General features: G+C 45.7%; 1 protein-coding gene across 1 annotated transcript in view; it reads right to left on the bottom strand.

Annotated features, from left to right (window-relative positions):
• Window positions 1–18,861, bottom strand: part of LOC139050096 (putative ferric-chelate reductase 1 homolog) — a 44,317-nt gene extending 25,456 nt beyond the window's left edge. Inside the window, exons 1-5 of the mRNA XM_070526306.1 lie at window positions 18,822–18,861; window positions 17,656–17,890; window positions 7,951–8,087; window positions 3,653–3,738; window positions 916–1,168 (exon numbers count right to left, since the gene is read on the bottom strand). Coding sequence (XP_070382407.1) covers window positions 916–1,168; window positions 3,653–3,738; window positions 7,951–8,087; window positions 17,656–17,866 — 687 coding nt within the window. The 5' untranslated portion in view covers window positions 17,867–17,890; window positions 18,822–18,861. The remainder of the gene's footprint in view (window positions 1–915; window positions 1,169–3,652; window positions 3,739–7,950; window positions 8,088–17,655; window positions 17,891–18,821) is intronic.
• Window positions 18,862–21,181: the final 2,320 nt, after the last annotated feature.

Raw genomic sequence — 21,181 nt, 5'->3', positions numbered from 1 at the left:
GATATACCACGTGTCCCACGCAACACGTGCCCAATTATGCGAGTGTCGTAGCACGGCTAGTCGCGGTGCACTGGTTTTCTCTCAGGCCTGGAAAAAAAGCTTTTACGCAGCACGTATTGAGCAACCATAAAGCTAGGTGTATTGGTAATTTTTCAGGATGGTCTGAAATTTCCCATTGTCACTGTTGCTCTAAATATATTATTCGGGCAGTTGATTATAACTAATGATAACAACTTATGTAAGTAAGCGAAATGCAAAACATTAGCCAGACTTGCTCCAAGTGGCGGCAAACAGCATTACTTTGGTTCTCCACAGCTACGTGGCACTGGCATGTTTTTTTAAATGTTCACAAAAGTTAGGTGGCAGATCTGGTGTATAACATCTCGAAGACATAGCTACGAGAAAGAATTGCCACGCTCAGGCACACGAAGAAGCAAATTGTCGCTATGCGACCTGAGAGACGCACCGACGCTTCGAAGCACTAGCTCGTACAAGGGAAGGAGTGCGTTAATATTGTTATCATCTGTTATCATGCAAGCGCATGTAGCCTAAAAGGTAAAGGCTCTCACTCTTGATCCCGGGCATCTGGTTCAATCAGCCACGTAAGTCCTTTTCTTTCGTTCTTTCATTTTTTTCTTGTGGAGCGTGAGCTCGTGTGAGAAACCCCTTTGCATATCTCATCGGCAACTGTAGACACCCAGACGACACCTCAAGTGCAGCGTACAACACTAAGCTCCACGTGTCGTCTGGTATCAACGAATCACTTTTTCATGACGTAAGTGGCCGCGGCGCAGACGATTATTCGGACGACGACGGCGAAAAAAAAATGAAGGAAAATTGCGAGAAGGTGTGCAACTACAGGGAATGATGCTTCGCAGTGGGATTAGGGACAGTAATTATCCCTGCACAGCTCACTTTTGCCTTCTCCTTCCCTTCGTGGTTCTCGTCGCCTTTCGCCAGCGCCTCGACCCCCTTGGCCTCGTCGTTGCTTTCGGCGACCGTGATTATCGGGGAGTCGGTCGTTCTGGGCTGCTCCTCGTTTTGCTGGCCCTCCACGTCGCGAAGACGCCCGGCCGACTGCGGCATTCGCGGTGCTTTCTCTCCCAAAACGACGGGATCGGAGACAACGTAGTGCGGGGTCTCCACGCGGTCTCTCATAACCAGCGCCCTGAAAGGTGGAGAGTTGTGGGAGTAGACAAATTAAATTATGGGGCTTTACGTGCCAAAACCACTTTCTGATCATGAGGCACGCCGTAGTGGAGGACTCCGGAAATTTTGACCACCTGGGGATCTTTCACGTGCACCTAAATCTAAGTACGCGGGTGTTTTCGCATTTCGCCCTCATCGAAATGCGGCCGCCATGGCCGGAGTTCGATCCCGCGACCTCGTGCTGAGCAGCACAACACCACAGCCACTGAGCAACCACGGCGGGTCATGGGGGTAGATAAGCAAAAAGCGCCAAGCAAGTCTCTTTAAGCAAATATTAACCCTTTACTGCACCTTGTTGCATTTACGCAACATTCTGATGAACGGCGATAAAAACCGAAGGAAAGTCAGTTTGGAGCTTCCTGTACACGTTGTTGCATATCCGCGACATTGGTCTGTAAAACGCGGCACCTTGTGCTGCAATCTGTGCTAATTCTTTGCATCTTCTACCAAAACAAACGTGGCGGAGGCTGCGCGCGCCCACGAGCAGTGATATAGGTAAGTTTTACAAATTGTAAATGTATTTCTCCATAAGACAAAGCGCAAAAAAATATTGTTACGCTATGCTCCACATCCTTCTAACTCTGTAGGTTCAAAAAGACATTGTAATTTCGGAATAGTTTGTTCCTGGCGACAGAGCGTTGCTATATTGCACAAATGCAACAACGTGTACATGGTTTATTTTCTTCGGAATAGTGAAATGGCTCCGAACCGCTGGTATGGCCCAGCAATTCCTCCTTATAATGAAGGCAGTGACTATTCAATTAGTCATGACAGCCACGAGTGTAAGTGCGTTTCGATTCAATATGTGGACAAGATGTTCTCTGGTCAAATTTCCTTTTTTCTTTTCAAAAGTACGCTGTGCCTCCGCATGTTGCCGTGTCACGTCGTCATGGGCACAGCTTTACGTCTGTGCTTCGATGTTCTACATTTTGAAAATAACCCGAAAACACTGCATTGTTTCCTGGCTGGACGGGAATCTGCATGACGTACTGCACGAAGTGTGGGAACCACCTGTGCTGCACAAGCATGTACAAGTGCTTCTTTTTGTTCCACACTAAATCATAGGTACACCAATGATTGTCTCATGCAAATAAGCGTCTGAGTATGAATCGCGCTAAATCTATTATTTACTTTCAACTTCTTCTTTATTTGCACATTGTTGCAGATATGCAACATACCCTTATTCTGCAAATTGAAACCACAGACATTCGCTGAAGTTTCCATGGGAGTACAGGTACTATTATGCTTCCCTACAACTCCATGAATAATATTTTGAGGAAACAAAAAATTGTGCAGTAAAGGGTTAAGGTGACTGAGAGTCATCTGGAAAATCAACATTTGTTTTTCTCTCTCTCTCAACGTGTGTATTGTATCTGGAAGAGGAGAAGAAATACCTGAATGAAAGATCGGAAAATTAACGAAGGTAATATTAGCTTTTCAGTGATATATTTAGGACATATTGCAATTTCCGAAACTGAAGCCGACCATTAATGAAATTATGTCCCCTGAGCAGAAACGTTGAGACTAAGGCAACTTTAGCGATACTATTTTAAATATGGCCGTTCCAGTTTTGTTTCTCTGAAACGTCGCACTAGGAGTTCGGAAAGATTTTATTCGGAACGCCAATGCATCTTTAGTAGATTTTTCAGAAACGGAGATTTTTCTAAAGGTGTTGGCCTTAGATTTGTCAAGACATGAATGAGAAGAATGTAAACAAGTATAATTCTGCCCTCTGTTTTTCTTTCAAATAAAAACCATCAGATTTTGACACGCAAGAAGGTTTATTCATACACGTGTGCAACTTATTGGAGAAAATAATAGCGCATTCAACATCAATAATTAAATTTGGGCTCACCCTTACTATGGGAAAGCTCTCTCGCCCCTCTTTTCGCCCCTATATTCCTCACCCCATTGCCGGGTAGCAACTCGCCTCTAGTCAACCTCCCTCCCTGCCTTTCTTCTCTCTCTTTCTCTCTCGTTACACAAAGTTTTTATTTCGGCATGAAGTCAGATGACTGACTTACCATTTCGTTTCACAATCTCAGAAAGAGAGACTCGTCAAAAAACGTGTTGGTTTAGAGTTGCAAGAAAAACTTGAGGTCGTCGCCATTCCCCGTTCGCATACTTCTGGTTATTGTCTTAATTCCTCACAGAAAATTTGCATACCGGATCGCCGACTAGCCACGTTTTGACTCCGTTTTTCGAGATCATTCACGCAGATAAACTCTCGAATTTCGTTACGCGAGTAATCACTATCACTGTATGGGCGGCGTCCAAACTCCCGCCCCACTGACAGCTCTCTCTGGCTAACCGGAACGGATCTCGAAGGCTGTGCTTACGCTGGCTGCACGCGCCAGAAGTGACTGCGGGAGCCGGGAAGGCGTCATAGAGTTTTAGACACCATACATTACCAGAAACAGAACAAAGCGCGGAAGTGACGCACCGGAAAACAACGGCACCCGTCCAATCCGACGGCGCCTGCCAAGTCGCCGTCGCCTTCGTCGAACCGCCTGCGCCGGAAATGACAGCCTGAAAAATGCAGTTGAAACAACAACAACAAACAATTAGTATTTAAAGTTGCACTGGGGCAGGCACGAAACGCTGCACCCGGGGTGGTACGCCCCGGGTGCAGCACTCAGGGGGTCGCAGCAGGGCAATGAAAGGGAGTGGCGGTTAAGTGGCAAATAATTATTCGTCACAGAAGCGAGAAGGTTACGGGTACCTTTCGCTGAGTGGAACAGTGGCACTGTGCTCTGACTACAAAAATGAAAAATAAGAAGTGGAAATTTGTAGTAACGTGTCCTCAGGAAAGCTTAGGGTGCCTGGGTGCTCTAGAACATGAAGTTAAAGTGAAATATACATTAGAGACGTCGACCCTGAGAGGTTGGTGAAATGTTTCGCAGATACACCTGCGCAGCTTTCGTTGTAACTGCTGTAAAAATACTTCCCTTCCGGGGCCCTACAGCGCTAGCGGATAGTGCGAGATTAGAATAATTTTTGCTTTAATTTTCTTACGAAAGCTCTTTTAAAGTACCACGCGTTCTAGTGAGAGTGTATTCTTCTTCATCCTAGTCACCTACAATTTCTGGCTCGTCTTCATTTTACCTTTTCCTTTCCAAGTTTCCTCCTTCGGAAGCCATTCTTTCAACTTTCCCTGACAAACGAGCATAGTGTTTTCTTGTATATTACCCTACGCTCTACGGGATCGTATTACCCTACGGGGTCAACGGCCCCCGGCCCGGGCGCCGTTGACCCTCTAGTGAGGCCCCTGCGCTTGAGTGAGACTAAGGAAAATCGATGTGCTCGAATATCAGGAACCATGTAAAGCCAAAACACAATGAAACCAAGGGCGCTATCGAGGAAATTCATTTAGTGTTCCTTGTAAAAGCCAGTTAGTGTGTTAGACTCATTTTTTTATTTTATCTGAAGCCTGTTGCGTGTAATATGTCTAACACCACCACTAAAGCTGGGAGAAAGCCGCATATCTATGCACCATCTCTGAGGCAACATCATTCACCAGGTACAAAGTAGATGGCGCCTTATTTAAAGAAAAGAACACGAAACTAACTGGCAGATATATGATGCTAGTGTAGTGGGCGACAACAGAGGAAAGGGTGTTAAATGTAAAGTCGAAGATGCACAAACAGTGCGCTGGATGGGAGCGACAGAGAGGAAGCATTATATAGAGCAATGTAGAATAGCAAAAAAAAAAAGAAGTATGAAGGTAAAGCTTCTATGATTATTCAAAAGGAACTGACCAACTGCTCGAAGCCAGGCGTGAACGAGAACGCGTCCGAGTTGGAGAATACATAGTTATCGAAAATTGACTCCTGTGTAAGGTGTCGAAATGGTGCCGAAACGACTGACCATACTTGTGGCAGAATGTCGGTGCATCGATCAAATTATACATGCGGAAGTATTTGGTTTGACCGAAGTCGGGTATTAAGCACAGTTGGGAAAATAATTTAATCTGTGGTGGAGACTACACAGAGACGGCTTGAAGAATGTTAAAGGGACACTAAAGTGAAAAATTATTTCTCCTGCGTCAGTAAATTACCGTTCTACAACACCAAAAACACCACTCTTACAACGATCAGACGTTTGGTAAGCCAGAAAAAGCGCAAGAACGATATGCGGGTGGCGACGCCTACTTGAGTTCCCGCATCTGGGGGCTGTGACGTCTTGGATTTTGATGGCATTTTCTAGGGCCTACTAATTATATATAGCGGTACAGATTGACTACATTGTGTTCTAAAGGAACCAAGCATTAAACATGGCAAGTTTCGGGAACCTTTATTCAGCCAACGCGGCCGAAATGCGAAAACATACTTTGGAAACCCTGACGTCACGCTGACGTACCGGCGCTGGGGTTTCGGCGCGAAATTCAAATACTGATATTTGGACCTTCATTTTCTCATCTAATATTCAAACTATCTTTTTGAAATGACTGCCTGCAGGGTTCTCAAACAATGCTTTATTAGTCTAAACTGATTTATTGTTTCCCTTTAGTGTCCCTTTAAAGTAAGAAAAGGCAAAACGTGCGATGAAGCGAACTTTCTCTATTGAATGATATTGACTAGAGTATAAAAATTAGCTACGGAATTAGACAGACCACGAAGATTGTATATGACGATGACTGGCGGAGTTTAACACCACAACGAGCGCTACAACTATGGAGCAACGAAATAATGGGGATTGGTCGGCCCGAGATAACGATAATAAACAGATTATCGGCTTATAAACGCAGAATAAGGACGCTGGTGATTAGTGCTACGTGAAAAAAGAAACGTAGTAAAACAAGGAAAATTAAAATAATTGGTTTACTGGCGTGTGCCACCACTCCATTGCTGTGTAGCAGCAACACAGCAGCGAACAGAGAGGCTACACCAATGCCGGAAAAATACAGTTTGTAATACAGATAATACTATAGGGGACTGTGGCGCTGCTATCACTAAGGTACCATGAGAATGATTTTAAATACATGAATTTGTCGTGTCTTCGTGTTTGTTCCTTCAAACTTCCTTGCGACGTTTTTTATTACGCTTTCTTCTTCTAAATTTCTAAGCACTCAAATATTTGAACCAAAGGTCCCGAAAATGAATTGGACTCACTCAGACTCATTCCCAAATTCCATATTTTCCTTAAGGCTCGTGCGGACTCAGGCACAGCAAAATTTTACTCAAGCAGGTTCACTTGGGCTCGGAGTAACCAAAATTTCTCTTAGCCTCACTGCATCAGGCTCAGACTCACGAATCGGTCTGGGCCTAACTGAGCATGAGTGAGTCGGCTCATGAGTTTGCAGACCTATGGTCTCTGCCAGCATCGTTTGCCAGTTCTGGCATATGCAACGCAATATGTTGATGCAAATTATCAATATCCGAAAAGCACAAAGCCGTTTGAAGCCAGAAGGACAAAATTTAGACAGATCCATTAACTAACCGCTGTTCCCGTGCTGGCTGAACTGCTACGCTTGCAGTTTCTGTACACGCTAGCACCAGGTTTCTATTTAGTAACATTTAAAAAAAAAACTTAAACCGTAGTATGAGCGTTTTGGTAGCAGAAGTTTCTTGACGCACGGCTGAAATAGTGATTGATGAGTAAGAGCCGGTACCTCGGTGACACCGTGTACAAGAGACACTCGAAGAAGTAATGAAATAGCGAAGTCCTGCGTGGCAGCCAGGTACTAGTACTTGCTGCGACCCACTGATCCTGCTTTTACAAAAATCGCTATCCCAAACGCTTTCAGTAGCACTTCATTTTTATCAAAGAGTCTTTAGTTTCTTTTGAAGTGTGTAACTATTAATACTGAGCCCTAAATTTGCGATGTAGCTTCAAGGGTAAAATTCACGAAGCGCTTCATTCATAAGTGCTCCTTGCCATGGGCTTGCAGCCTTCGCTAATGTCATGCACGACATCAGAATCGACCGGAATTCGGTTTTACGAGAACATTCTAGCCAAAAGCGTCTCTTTTTTTGCCGTCTTTGCAAAAGAACTTTGCAGTAGGTGGGAGCCGGTTTCAGTGTCACTGTTCGTGAGAGCAGATGCAAATCTACCGCGACGTTGCACCTAATGCCAGCGAAGGTATAGGGTAATGCCTGCCAACAAGCAAACTGCCCTAATGAACGAAATGTCTTTGCAGATTCGGCCCCTCGGAAGTAATTCACAAAATTTTTCAATACTAAGTGTTGGATATACTAATACTAATACTAATGGATCACTAACTTCGATATACAATACTAATACTAATGGATCACTACCTTTGGCTCAATAGTACGTGTGACATCACGATCCACTGACATCTGGTCTTACGAAATGCACCGTTAAAAGAACGTCTTTACAAATATGGACTTCGAATCCTCATTACGCGAACCTGTACACAAAAACAAACGCAACATTCAAGCAACTGTGATAGAGGTCAGCCCCCATTCGTGACTAACAATCTCACGCGTCGAATCCATTCGCTACTTATCAACGTATCGCCGTGCAGTTAGGCGTAATCACCGATTCTCGCGTACACCCGAGAATCTGCGAGGTTACAGAGGACCAAGCACTCAGTTAGACATGATTTACTCGCTGTAGGATTCGCGGCAACATTCAAGCACATTTCGGATGCAGTGGGCACGTCTCGCGCCGAGAGGCGGCACGATGACAGTGATAACCCGTTGCAAAACGTTTCACCGGTCGAACAGCTAAAGAAATGTACGCGTGACGCAAGGTTAATGACGTGTTTTAGTCACTCACGTTCTCGTGGCCACTGCAGGTGTGGGTCCGGGTGCTGCCGTCCGACCCGGGTTTGAACTCTCCCAGCACCAGTGAACCGCGTTCATTACTTTTCCTGGCTTGAATTACGAAGCCTCGGAACGAGCCCTCCAGGACCACTGCCCCAAAGACAAACATGATGGCGAAGAAATGAACCGTTGCCTATGATATGGTTTCATCATCATCATAATCATCACCATCATTTTTTGCCCACTGAAGAATGAAGGCCTCTCCCAGCGATCTCCAATTACCCCTGTCTTGCGCTAGCTGATCCCAACTTGCGCCTGCAAAATACCTAATTTCATAACCCCGCCTAATTTTCTGCCGTCCTCGACTGCACTGCCCTTTCCTCGGCACCCATTCTGTAAGTCTAATGGTCCACTGGTTATCTGCCCTAAGCGCTAGATGGCCTGCCCAGCAACTTTCTTTTCTCACTGCCAACTAGTATATCGCCTATCTCCGTTTGCTCTCTGATCCACACCGCTCTCTTTCTGTCTGGTAACGTTACGCCTGACATTTCTCGTTCCACCGCTCTTTGCGCGGTCCTTAACTTTTGACACATTTCGCTGATAGGTTTTAATGGTGTGCAAATGTTGGAGATCTTGATTACAGCATGAATACAGGTGTTTCGAATATAAGCATTTGTTTGAAAGATTGATATATGGCTACTTCTTGTACTTAAATATAGCTGAATGTACGAAGTTATTACGATTATGGGAACCTGCCTAACATGGAAGAAAAAAATAACATACATATGGTACACAGAGCTCATCGAATGCCCTGTGAAAGTTATTCAGAAAGTTCTCATGTCTGTCATATCTTCTCATATCGGAGCTGTTCTGATGAACGGCGCTCGATGTAACATCGCGCATACTGAAGTAAATGAAATTGAAGTCGTATTGAACGAATGCGCTTGATGTTCTGTATTTCTCCCACTGTAATACCTACAAAGGCGCTGTAGGTATTGCATAAAGAAATAAAGTAAATAAATTGTAAATCTTTTTTCTACCCACTTTCGCCATCATCTTTCTTTCTCTTTAGCAGAAAAAAACTTCGATATTCAATTCCGTGTTCCAAGCGTTATTTTTCGATTCGAAACTTCCGCTATTCGGACGTAGTAATTTTTTTTTGGATGAAAGAACGTAAAAACGCTGTGTAGTGGCTCAAGTGGGAATCTGTGGCTTATCGCCTTCCCGCAGGTTCTCTCTTGTTTCCAAATTACAGCCAAACCATGTTGAACAGCGGGTGTAGGCCAAAGCTAACGGGGGTTGTTATCAGAGTCACGTCGGGCGAAATGCTCATAAGTTGACTAAGCTTATCTGCTCTGGGGTGAAGGCTATGACGCGGGCGGCTCGGTGTGTTGGTTTGGAAGCAGCAATGAAAAAAAATAAAACGCGACATCTTCGCTCCTGTGTTGTCTCACCTCGGCACAGGCTACCGCTGATATTTCAGCACTCAGGATGGGAGTTTACCACGCGCTATGGCGTCGGGCTGCCTTACCCTGACAAAACTTGACCCGCTAAGGTTCGGGATAATTTAAGCTAACTACCAAATAATGAAAAGCACGGAAGATCGGAGACCAGAAGTCACTCATAGTGGTGCTATAATGACCACTAGTAAACAACGTTTGCAAGCCTAGTTGCACAGGCGAGTACCATCATGTTAGCCACAGAAAACGAATACATCTGCATTATCCACTACAGTCATATATATATATATATATATATATATATATATATATATATATATATATATATATATATATATATATATATATATATATATATATATATATATATATATATATATATATATATATATATTGTTACAAGCACGGGGAAAAGGGGTTTATTGAGGCGTGCCAGAGCAGGAACGGCAGTCTACGAACAACAGGAATGGCAGCTGCACAGTCTTCGTTCTCCTCTTCCCCTCTCTGCTTGATCCCCGCGTCCCTTTGACGCGCTTGGACGTAACATGCCTCCCCTCGCAGACAAAGCCCCCTGGGCGAGTCAACTAGCTTGTCGTGGCGTGCATGATTTCAACCGTGCGACATGTGCGACTTGTGTCCTAGCAGAACGTCTACCAGTGTTCGTGAGGCGCGCGAGAGTATAGTTAACTTCGCTGACTTTGTCGATGACAACATACGGTCCATCGTAGTTTGCCAGCAGCTTTTGACACAAACCGCGCTTCCTTGTGGGAGTCCAAAGCCAAACGAGATCACCAGGGTGATATGTAACAGGCCGATGTCGTGCGTCGTAGCGGGCTTTGGAGTTTTCTTGTGATGCCAAAGTCCGAAGACGCGCAAGTCGCCGAGCCTCTTCAGCGAGGCATAGCGCATCGGCGACCGTAGGATTGTCGTGGTCGTAAAAAGGTAGGACAGTGTCGAGCGTATACCGGGGCGGCCGAGCATATAGAAGGAAGAAGGGGCTGTAGCCGGTTGTCTCGTGCTTGGCGGTGTTGTAGGCGTAAGTAATAAACGGTAGAACTTCATCCCAATTCTTGTGATCGGACGCAACATACATGGAAAGCATATTGGTGATTGTTCGATTAGTGCGCTCAGTGAGGCCGTTCGTTTGGGGATGATACGGCGTCGAGTGCCGGAGGTGCGAGTTACATAAACGCACAAGTTCTTCCACGATATCCGCCGTGAATTGACGTCCCCGGTCACTTATGATAACACCAGGCGGTCCATGCCGTAGAACAATAGCGTAAAGTAAGAAAAGCGACACTTCGGTGGCAGTTGCTGATGGTATAGCCGCCGTCTCGCAATAGCGTGTGAAATAGTCGGCGCAGACAATTATCCAGCGGTTCCCCTTAGATGACTTTGGAAAAGGGCCCAACAGATCAATTCCAACTTGCCGAAAGGGTGAGCTGGAAGGCGGCACAGGTTGAAGGAGACCAGATGGGGCAGTGGTTGGGCGTTTCCTACGTTGGCACTGTATGCAGCTGGCGACATAAAACTCAACCGAATGTCGCATCCGGGGCCAGTAAAAGCGTTCTTGAATGCGATAAAGTGTGCGCACAGTGCCTAAGTGACCGGAGGTAGGGTCATCGTGCATAGCCTGAAGGATTGCTGGCCGGAGACGCTCCGGCACCACTAGAAGGAAGCGTGCACCCGTGCTTGAGTAGTTCCTTTTGTACAGGAGCCCGTCACGTACACAGTAGCTGCTTGTTGCACTTGAATGGGCAGAAGTAAAGAGTGGCTCCAATTTAGTGTCTGTCCGTTGTTCTGCTTTGAACGCATCGATATCCGGAAAAGCGGGTGTCACAGAAGCGACGAGATGATCAAAATCGTCTGCGTCGCAGTCCGTCGTGGCAAGCGGCATACGGGAAAGGCAGTCTGCGTCAGCGTGTTTTCGGCCACTCTTGTAGGAAACAGTGAAGTTATATTCCTGCAACCTCAAAGCCCAGCGCGCAAGGCGACCACAAGGGTCGCGAAGGTTCACGAGCCAGCACAGGGAATGGTGGTCTGTGACGACTTGGAATGGGCGTCCGTACAAGTACGAGCGAAATCGCTGAACCGCAAAGATTACAGCGAGGCATTCTTGCTCTGTCACCGTGTAATTCCGTTCAGGTTTGCTTAATGAGCGGCTTGCGTAAGCAATCACGTGCTGACGGTCGTCATAGCGTTGGACCAATACGGCACCCAGACCAACGCCACTAGCATCTGTGTGGATTTCTGTCGGCGCAGTAGGATTGAAGTGGCGAAGGATAGGTCGGGAGGTTAACAGGAACTTCAGCTGACGAAATGCAGAATCGCACTCGGGTGTCCAGTCAAACCGTGCGTCTTTATGTAGCAGATTTGTCAGAGGATAAGCGACGTCAGCAAAACCAGGAATAAATCGGCGAAAGTAAGAGCAAAGGCCCAGAAAACTGCGAAGTTGCTTCACTGACTGCGGTGCACTGAATGCCTCGACAGCTGCCGTCTTGAGGGGATCAGGCCGGATACCGTCTTTGTCAACAAGGTGACCCAGCACAAGGGTTTGACGGTCACCAAAGTGACATTTCTTGGAGTTCAGAACCAGGCCAGCGTTTTTGATGCAGTCGAGGACAATATCCAGGCGCGTATTGTGCTCATTGAATGTGCGCCCAAATATAACAACGTCGTCAAGATAGCACATACAGATGTTCCACTTTAACCCACGCAGAATGGTGTCCATGAACCTTTCAAAGGTTGCTGGAGCGTTGCACAACCCAAATGGCATCACATTGAATTCGAATAATCCATCCGGGGTTATGAAGGCTGTTTTCTCCTTGTCTGCCGGGTGTATAGGGATTTGCCAATATCCTGAGCGCAGGTCCACTGAAGAAAAATAAGAGGCCGAATGCAGGCAATCAATTGCATCATCAATCCGGGGCAGGGGGTAGACATCCTTCTTAGTCACGGCGTTTAATCTTCGATAATCTACGCAAAATCTCCAGTTACCGTCTTTCTTTCTGACAAGTATGACCGGAGCTGCCCAAGGACTCGAGGACTCTTGTATTATTCCATTTTTCATCATGTCACTAACTTGTTCCCCGATTATCTTCCGCTCGTTAGGCGACACGCGATAAGGCTTTTGCCTGATCGGGCGCGCAGATCCCGTATCTATAGTATGGCGTGTTCGTGACTCGGGAATCGAGAACGCTTTGTCCGGCTGCGCAAAGTCAAACACTGACAGATGCTTAGAAAGCGTATCCACCAAGGTATGGCGCTCCCTCGTGCTGAGTGACTTGTTTATCATAGACAGAAGCTTTTTGTCTGAGACGTGGCGAAGGTCAGCAGGTTCACACGGCGGATCTGTTAGTACGGCTACGGACGAGGACGAGTATTCTGTAAAGTAGGCGAGTTTCAGGCCGTCTGGAAGCAGGACGGGTTCTGCCGAGCAGTTGGCCGTCCACAAGCCAGCACGCCCCTTGCCGATCGATACCACACAATGAGGGACAAAAATGTTCTTCTTCATACAATTTAGATGCATTGGCTCTACGGAGGCATCGAAACTGTCTGGCACTTCACCGCGACACACAACCGGCACGCACACAGAGGTGGACGCAGGCACAACAGTATCTGCAGATACACAAAGTTCACCTTGACTGCAAGTCTCCTCTAAGAGCCCGGACGAAACATGGCCATCGACGCAGACTTCCCCCGTGCGACAGTCGACGGTCGCACCACACTGTCGCAAAAAGTCGATGCCCAAAATCACTTCGTGCGTCGATCGGGGAATAACTACAAATTCCGTCGCGAAAACTCCACCAGCCAAGGATACGTCAGCAGTGCACACACAAACAGGGCGCAACGACTCGCCGCTCACTCCACAAAACGTTGCAGCCTGGTCCCACCGAAATACAACTTTACGCCCCAACCGACCTTTAAAACCGAGACTCATTACGGATACAGTTGCTCCGGTATCCACTAAAGCCATTGTAGCAACACCATCAACAAGTACATGCACTTTGTTCTTAATCATAGCAACTGCAGGGGGCATTTCTGTCGATAGCACGTGTCGAGCGACCTCACCCCCATCGGCCGCGCTAGCTAGTTTTCCGGTTGTGAAGGCGAGGCTGAGCGGCGCACTGGCGATGGAGATTGACGTAAACGCGGTGCACGAGAAGTCGGCGGTGGCGTCAAACTCCTGTCAGATGCGGGCGAGCGGCTCCGGAAGCTTCTCTGCCAGTAATCGTTGCCAGAAGGGACGCCAGCTGACCAAGAGGTGGTGTACGGCTGTTGAGTTGTCCTCGTAGGAGGTGTGGGCCTTGTTGAAGATCCGGATCGACCATTCCACGTCGTTGGGCGACGATTGCAGAACCTCGCTATGTGGCCCGTGACACCGCATTGGAAACACACCGGCAGATGCCTCAAATTGCGATGTTCTTCCATGTAGTCGCGCATGTTGCTGTCGACTGCATAGACAGTAGGTGGGTGACATTCATCATGGCTAGGCATCGGCCGCTGGGAGGCGTGTGTGCGGCGTGGGCGTTGGTCGTAGTCATGACCTTGATAGCTCATGGTCCCTCTCGTTTGTGGGGTAGACCTATACTCGATGGTCGCTGAGTTCACCGTGGGTTGCCATGTCGTCGAAACGGCCGTGTTTCTCATCTCGTGTGGTGAGTACGTGCCAGTGATGCCGGGTGTGCAACGGTACATCTCTTCCTGATGGAGCAACTCTTCGCGAACAATCTGCCGTATAGTGGATGGAAGGTCAACACACGAGCTTGGGTCTACACTCGCCACCGTCGTGACATTAGCCAGGCGACCAAACTTCGGTATTATCCGTCGCATCTTCAGCGTCTCAAAGGTTCGGCAGTGGCGAATGACGTCAGACACGGAATCCAAGCTTTCCTTGCCGATCAAAAAATTGTAGACGTCTTCGGCTATTCCTTTCAACAAATGTCCAACTTTGTCATCTTCAGACATTTGAGAGTTGACTATTTTACACAGTTTCAGCACTTCTTCTATATAAGTCGTACAGGTCTCGCCGGGAATCTGAGCTCGTTGCGAAAGCGTCTGTTCAGCGCGTTTCTTTTTTGCGCTAGAATCTCCAAAACACGCTCTGAGCTCCTCGACGAAAAGCTCCCACGAAGTGAGCGTGTCTTCGTGATTCTCGTACCAGACGAGCGCAGTGTCGGTAAGGGAAAATACAACATTGGACAACTGTGCGGTCGAGTTCCAACCGTTAGACCGGCTCACCCTTCGGTAGTTCGTGAGCCACTCGTCGACATCTTCTCCGGCTTTTCCTCCGAAAGTGAGTGGCACGCGGTAGTATTGCCACGGAACACCAGGTGCTGGCCTAGAAGCCGCGTCAGATCCTTCGGGAGTCTGGCAGGCGTATTCAGGCATGTCAGGTGAGGGTGGCGGAAGTCCGGCAAGTCGACGGCTTCGGCGAAGTTGTAGCAGCGTAGGCTCCGTGGTTACGAGGTGTACCCCGCACCGTCCACCAATTTGTTACAAGCACGGGGAAAAGGGGTTTATTGAGGCGTGCCAGAGCAGGAACGGCAGTCTACGAACAACAGGAATGGCAGCTGCACAGTCTTCGTTCTCCTCTTCCCCTCTCTGCTTGATCCCCGCGTCCCTTTGACGCGCTTGGACGTAACAATATATATATATATATATGCGCAGAAGGGAAACAGCCGAGGGGACCTCTGATTTTGTCGACCACAACCTATATGGAGCAGAGAGATAATGTACATGTAGTCGAAGGAAAGCACAATGGAACGTATTCGTAGTGCTTAATTGAAAAATTGCCGTAATAAATTGAAGAGGAAATGAAAGTGGGCGAAAAATAACTTGCCGCCGATGGGAGCCGAACCCACAACCTACGCATTACGCCTGCGATGCACTACGTCGGCGGCTGTCACAGCATCCGGATTCTTGGGCATTTACGTATGTGAAACCCTGAGAGTGTTATAGCCATCGCGGCTGAGGTGGAACGTCTTTGCCACATGTCGCCACTTAGCACGCGAACTTTGTGAGCATTCGGCTGAAAAATAAACCCCCGTATCCTACCTGCAGGCATCAAACCTGCATGTATATATATATATATATATATATATATATATATATATATATATATATATATATATATATATATCATTGTGATTGACGACATACATTTGCTGCAAAATGATTCAGCATATCATAGCTTGTATATCTACGCTCACCTATAGTCTTAACATTTTCGTGTGAGACTCAACTTTTTGAATTTACTACTCACTTGCGTTCTCACATGAACTCTAACGTACAGATAGATTGCATATTCCTTGACTTTCCTGAGGATTTTGATCGTATAGGTCACTGCCACTTGAATTTTAAAGCTATCATCGCTAACACTAGATTCTCGCTTACGCTAACATGGCGCCGTAACTCTCTAACAAATCGGTAGCAAGTTACTGTAGTAAACAATTCTTCAGCACTTTGTTACGTTTCCTCTGGGATACCGCAAGGACAGCGTTCTAGGCCCCTTAGTCTTTATCATCTGCACTAATGACTCGCCTGATAGCATATCTTGTATGCGCATGTTTGCTGATGACAGTATTATTTGCCGTCCAATATACAACACTAGTGACCATCTCGCCCTTCAACAGGACCTTGAACGTATTAGTGAGCAGTGTAAGACCTGGTTAATGACTTTAAACGTCTTCAAGTGCAAACTAATCATGTTTAATGGTAAACTTCATAACTCTAGTGGTCTATATAAAATTGTTAACAACATTATGGAACATACTAAGCATTATAAGTAGCTAGGCACAAACCTAAGCTCGAAACTTTCTTGGTCCGCACCTATCACTTCCATCTGTGCTAACGCATAAAGGTCATTTGGTTACGTTCGCCGTAACCTGCATAGGTTTGTATATGTAAACAGGTTTATGTCGCTTTAATGTGACCGTAGCTTGAGTTCACCCCCTCAATTTGGTCCCGATATCAACAATATCTTATCAACGTGTTAGAAACCATTCAGAATCGAGCCAGTCAGTTAGTTCATTACGCATACATGCAGATACACATCCAGTGTAACGGAAATTAAACTAGATCTTTCACTTGAGCCATTAATTACTCATCGTGATATTGTGCTCTTATCACTATTCTACAATTTCATTCACACCAGTATGACGTCCTCTATACACCTTAATCGCGCTCATCAAACTTCACGAAGGCTGCATAACACCTTGGCTTAAGCGTGCACGTACAGCGATACCGACGCATTTAACTTATCTCTTTCACAAGCTATCTGTTTGTGGCATGACCTTCCGGAAAACCTTGCATCGAAGCGAGATCATGCAAAGTTTTGCGTTATTCTCAAATATATATATATATATATATATATATATATATATATATATATATATATATATATATATATATATATATATATATATATATATGCTCCAAAATCTAATGTTTTTGAATTTGCCACGTTCACCATTCCCTTTGCCTATAGAAATGTTACCGATATGAACATTTTTTTGTCTTCTTTACCTGAAAACGATCTTTTGTCATTCGCCTTTATTTTCCGAAGTAGTAATGCCGTGGAGTTGATTTTTATTTTTCGTCGTTGCATTTGAATGCTTTTGTTTTTGTTTTTCGTCTCTGAATGCTATTGTTACTGCCTTACTTTTATAGTGGATCTTGTTAAGTTATTGGGTTCATTGGCAACTTCCTGAAGTAATCGATGTTTCACTTTGATAAAGTGTTTATTTTAATCTTTATATATTTACTGTATTGCCCCCTCACACAATGCCCCACGAGGGTTCTGTGAGGTACTAATAAATAAATAAATAAATAAATAAATAAATAAATAAATAAATAAATAAATAAATAAATAAATAAATAAATAGATAGATAGATAGATAGATAGATAGATAGATAGATAGATAGATAGATAGATAGATAGATAGATAGATAGATAGATAGATAGATAGATAGATAGATAGATAGATAGATAGATAGATAGATAGATAGATAGATAGATAGATAGATAGATAGATAGATAGATAGATAGATAGATAGATAGATAGATAGATAGATAGATAGATAGATAGATAGATAGATAGATAGATAGATAGATAGATAGATAGATAGATAGATAGATAGATAGATAGATAGATAGATAGATAGATAGATCAAGAAATAAATAATATGTTCATAAATATGCACGCATCGCGAATAATATTATGCTGGTGCTTTGCAAACTCCTTCCTATTCTTCACCTTCGGCGCTGCGGTTGTCCGGGAGCAGCGTCGCCGCGAGCTTGGCTTCATCACCGTCGTGCTCCCTGACGGCGCTGTTGTCGCTTTCAGACCGCGACTGCGACGCGGACGACGTTTCGAACGCAGCGCACGGGTCCTCGGGAGCCCAGCCAGTGTGGCCGTAGCGAGTCATCAAGCAAATAAAAATCAGGTAGCTGCCAAGAGACATCATCTTGGTGCGCTGCTTTTTCGGGTTCTGTCCGTGTGCAGAGCAGAAGGCGATGATGAAACGAATAATGAGTGATGATTATTCGCCGGTCCTATGGCTTTTGCGGCATACTATGCGTCTCAACACGAACCCTCTGTCAGGCACTCACACTTTCTTTGATCATCTCGATTCGTGGAAATCGTCCAAGCATTTACACTGTTTCGTAGAAGGAAACAAGTTTATCATAAACTATTCCATTATCAAAATCCTCTGTTACCCCGATCTTTCACCTAAAACGCAATTTCAAACTCACTCTATGTCACTCTGTTGTTCATATCAGCCTACTTACAATTAACGTTGCAATAGCCACCAGCTCGAATTTAGTGTACGTAAATGTCGAACAAACCTGATCCTCCTGAAACATTAAGCGAGCTATACTTGGTCCTTCGCAACTCTTGCGGAATACCCTGGTACCCGTCTGACATGTAATGGGAAACTTGCCTGGTGTATGATAATGCCTAACCGAAATCAAGACTATTCATTTATTCAAACGTTCATCGTTCGATCGATCGATTAGTTGGTTCATCCATTTATTTATTTATTTATTTATTTACTTATCCTTATTCAGCAGAGTTCCAAACGCACGCACAATTACGCAAATATCAAAACAGCAACATTTTAATGCTATTGCTAGTGCTATGCTAATGCATTAATGCTATTGTACCCACGACATTGTGCTCACCGGCAGAAGACTATACCTACAAAAGCGACCACATCAAGTTAGCAGCAAAACGAGATTTGGCGTAGGCGCTCGCCCTCCAACTCATACTCATAACCACTCTCCTCTGAAGTTACAGACTTATAGTCCCCGTCAGCGAAGAAGATCAAGGGTGGTTTTAAACCCCCAACACGCAGAATCATGCAGTAAAAGAAGACAAGGGGCCTGATTTATCGGCCATTATCCCGTTCCGCCGCTTACCTGGGATCGAGCGGACGTCAGCGACTTCAACTGCCTCTTCTTCCATTTACTTTGCTAACCATTCGAATGAGGGAGCCGCCTAATTTTCCCGGCTGGCATTTTCCTCGGTAGGCGGAAAACGTTACTCTCATTTAATCGCGAGTCATATTTGGGCCATTAAGATTATTGCCGTTCATGCTGCTGAAACATTACGCAATTATCGTTGAACCCACGCACGATGTGCAGAGAAATCGGCAGGACAGAAGATGAGAAAAGAAAGTATGAACATTAGTCTGCACAAACACGGTGAATGTACCTACAGCGGCTATAGGGTTTTTAACTAGTCGCGATGCCTCTAGAAAATACACCACCACTTTGCCTGCCCTAGCTCGAAAAAAAAAAGAAACAATACTATTTCTGTCTTTTTTTTATATTGTACTTGCAAGCCACTATTAGCCATATGGCAAATATTGTAGCCCGTGAGGCTCTAGAAATGCTGTTAAATCTTCTGTGCAAATGGTTCATCGAAAAACTTCGAAAAAAAAAGAAAACCGGCGTGCAAGCAGTGACGGCCACTCTTTGTCTTAACCTGTCCAGACTTGCGCGGTATGTTGGCCGCACTTAACACATCACGCGCGTTATGAACGTTAATCACGTTATGTTTGTCGCGTCTAACTGGCTTAACCGAGGGGCCCGATTTTTATTGGTCGTACCATAAGGAGCAAACAAAGACACCGAGGACAGCATAGGGGAAATTACTTATTATTTGAATTAAAGGGATGATCAATTAATGGAGTTGAAAGTGTATTAAAAATACAACTAGCCAACAACTTCTTTCATCCGCTTTCATTTTCATTATTATTTTTTTATTTAATTAATACGTACAAGTAATTTCCCCTATGTTGTCCTTGGTGTCTCTGTAGACTTCTTATGATGCAGTTTCTCATAAGAAGTGCGCCCGCATACATAGATTCCCAGCAGAAATAAAAAAAGCTAATTATCGTAAAGAAGGTCAAATTTAATGCTTTACACCTTTTAGAAAGCTAGTTTTGAATTCGCTGTTTCACAAGCTCAAATGATTTTTTCCGTTTTCTTCCGGACGTGGTTGAAAGTGGACTTCGACAGTAAGCATGCCACTGGTCTCGGCGTGACGTCACTGGCACCATGGGTACAAACATGGCCTTCGTGATACGGTGGTGCGCACGGTATATCAAACACGGTGCGCTGTCCCATTTCGGAGGTTACGGTCCAACTCACCGAATGGCACTGCAGGAAATTCCACTTCACTTCAGTTGCAACAGGACCACGTCTACCTGACTATGAACTAACAAAATGGGTCGGAGAAAGACGTGCGCCCCCGCTTAAGTCATTGAGATATATCAGTGGGCTAGTTGATGCGCTATTGTTTGCATGAGTGACTGTGCGTAAAAAACCGCAAGTCACGAAGGAAAACATTCAAAAGTTCGGAGTTTTGGCACGAGCCAAAACCACGACCTCATTATGAGGCACGCCGTAGTGGGAGATTGCGTATTAATTTTGACCACCTGGGGTTTCTTAATGTGCACTTAAATCCAGGACCACTCAGGTCAACAACTTCAAGCACAATAAAAATCTAAATACGCGAGCGTTAATTGCATTTCGCTCCCATCGAGTTGCAACCGCACTGGCCGAGATCGAAACTGCTACCTCGGGCTGAGGCGCGCAAAGTCATAGCCACTGGACTATGTATTCCACGGCAGGTACAAGAAAACATGAACAGGAGGATTTCGCTCGTTGCCATACTGCGAAGTGAGACCCACTACTCAATGGCCCCCGAGAAAGGAACTTCCATCCGGCTGTGTGCAGCACTTAGTGACTCCAGGAAGGCCACCAAATTATTAAAAGAGACATATTACACCTCCCGCTGGTGTTTCGCCGCAGCTTCCTACATGGAAGAATCGGAAGACCCGCTGTGCAAGTCCCAGCCCAAATACCAAAGGAGGACACTGGGGACTTCACCACCCTAACCATCGTCTAGATGCCGGACCACGCTGGCATTACGAGTAACCTGCACGCCGACAAAGCAGATCGAGGCCTCCTACGTAACCCGAGCGCTCATCAGGCCACTGCAGAAGGCTGCAGAAGCCGTCCTGAACTTCCACGGAGGGAGCCGCTTACGATATCCACCACCTTGTCGAAAGCTAAAGAAGGACGATGCCGCTGTCTGGCGTACATTCCAGACAAGCACTTGCACGAACCAACACATATTACGTCGCCTACACCCCACAGCCTGCAGGGACGAATGCCCGAGATGCGAGGCCACACCGACCTTCGACCACATTACGTGGGAGTGCACGCTACACAGCGCAAACCACCCCGAAACGAACACCACGAGGGAGCAA

This window comes from Dermacentor albipictus, chromosome 9 (genome assembly GCF_038994185.2).
Source record: "Dermacentor albipictus isolate Rhodes 1998 colony chromosome 9, USDA_Dalb.pri_finalv2, whole genome shotgun sequence".
Classification (NCBI taxonomy): domain Eukaryota; kingdom Metazoa; phylum Arthropoda; class Arachnida; order Ixodida; family Ixodidae; genus Dermacentor; species Dermacentor albipictus.
This window is presented reverse-complemented; position numbering and strand designations above follow the sequence as displayed.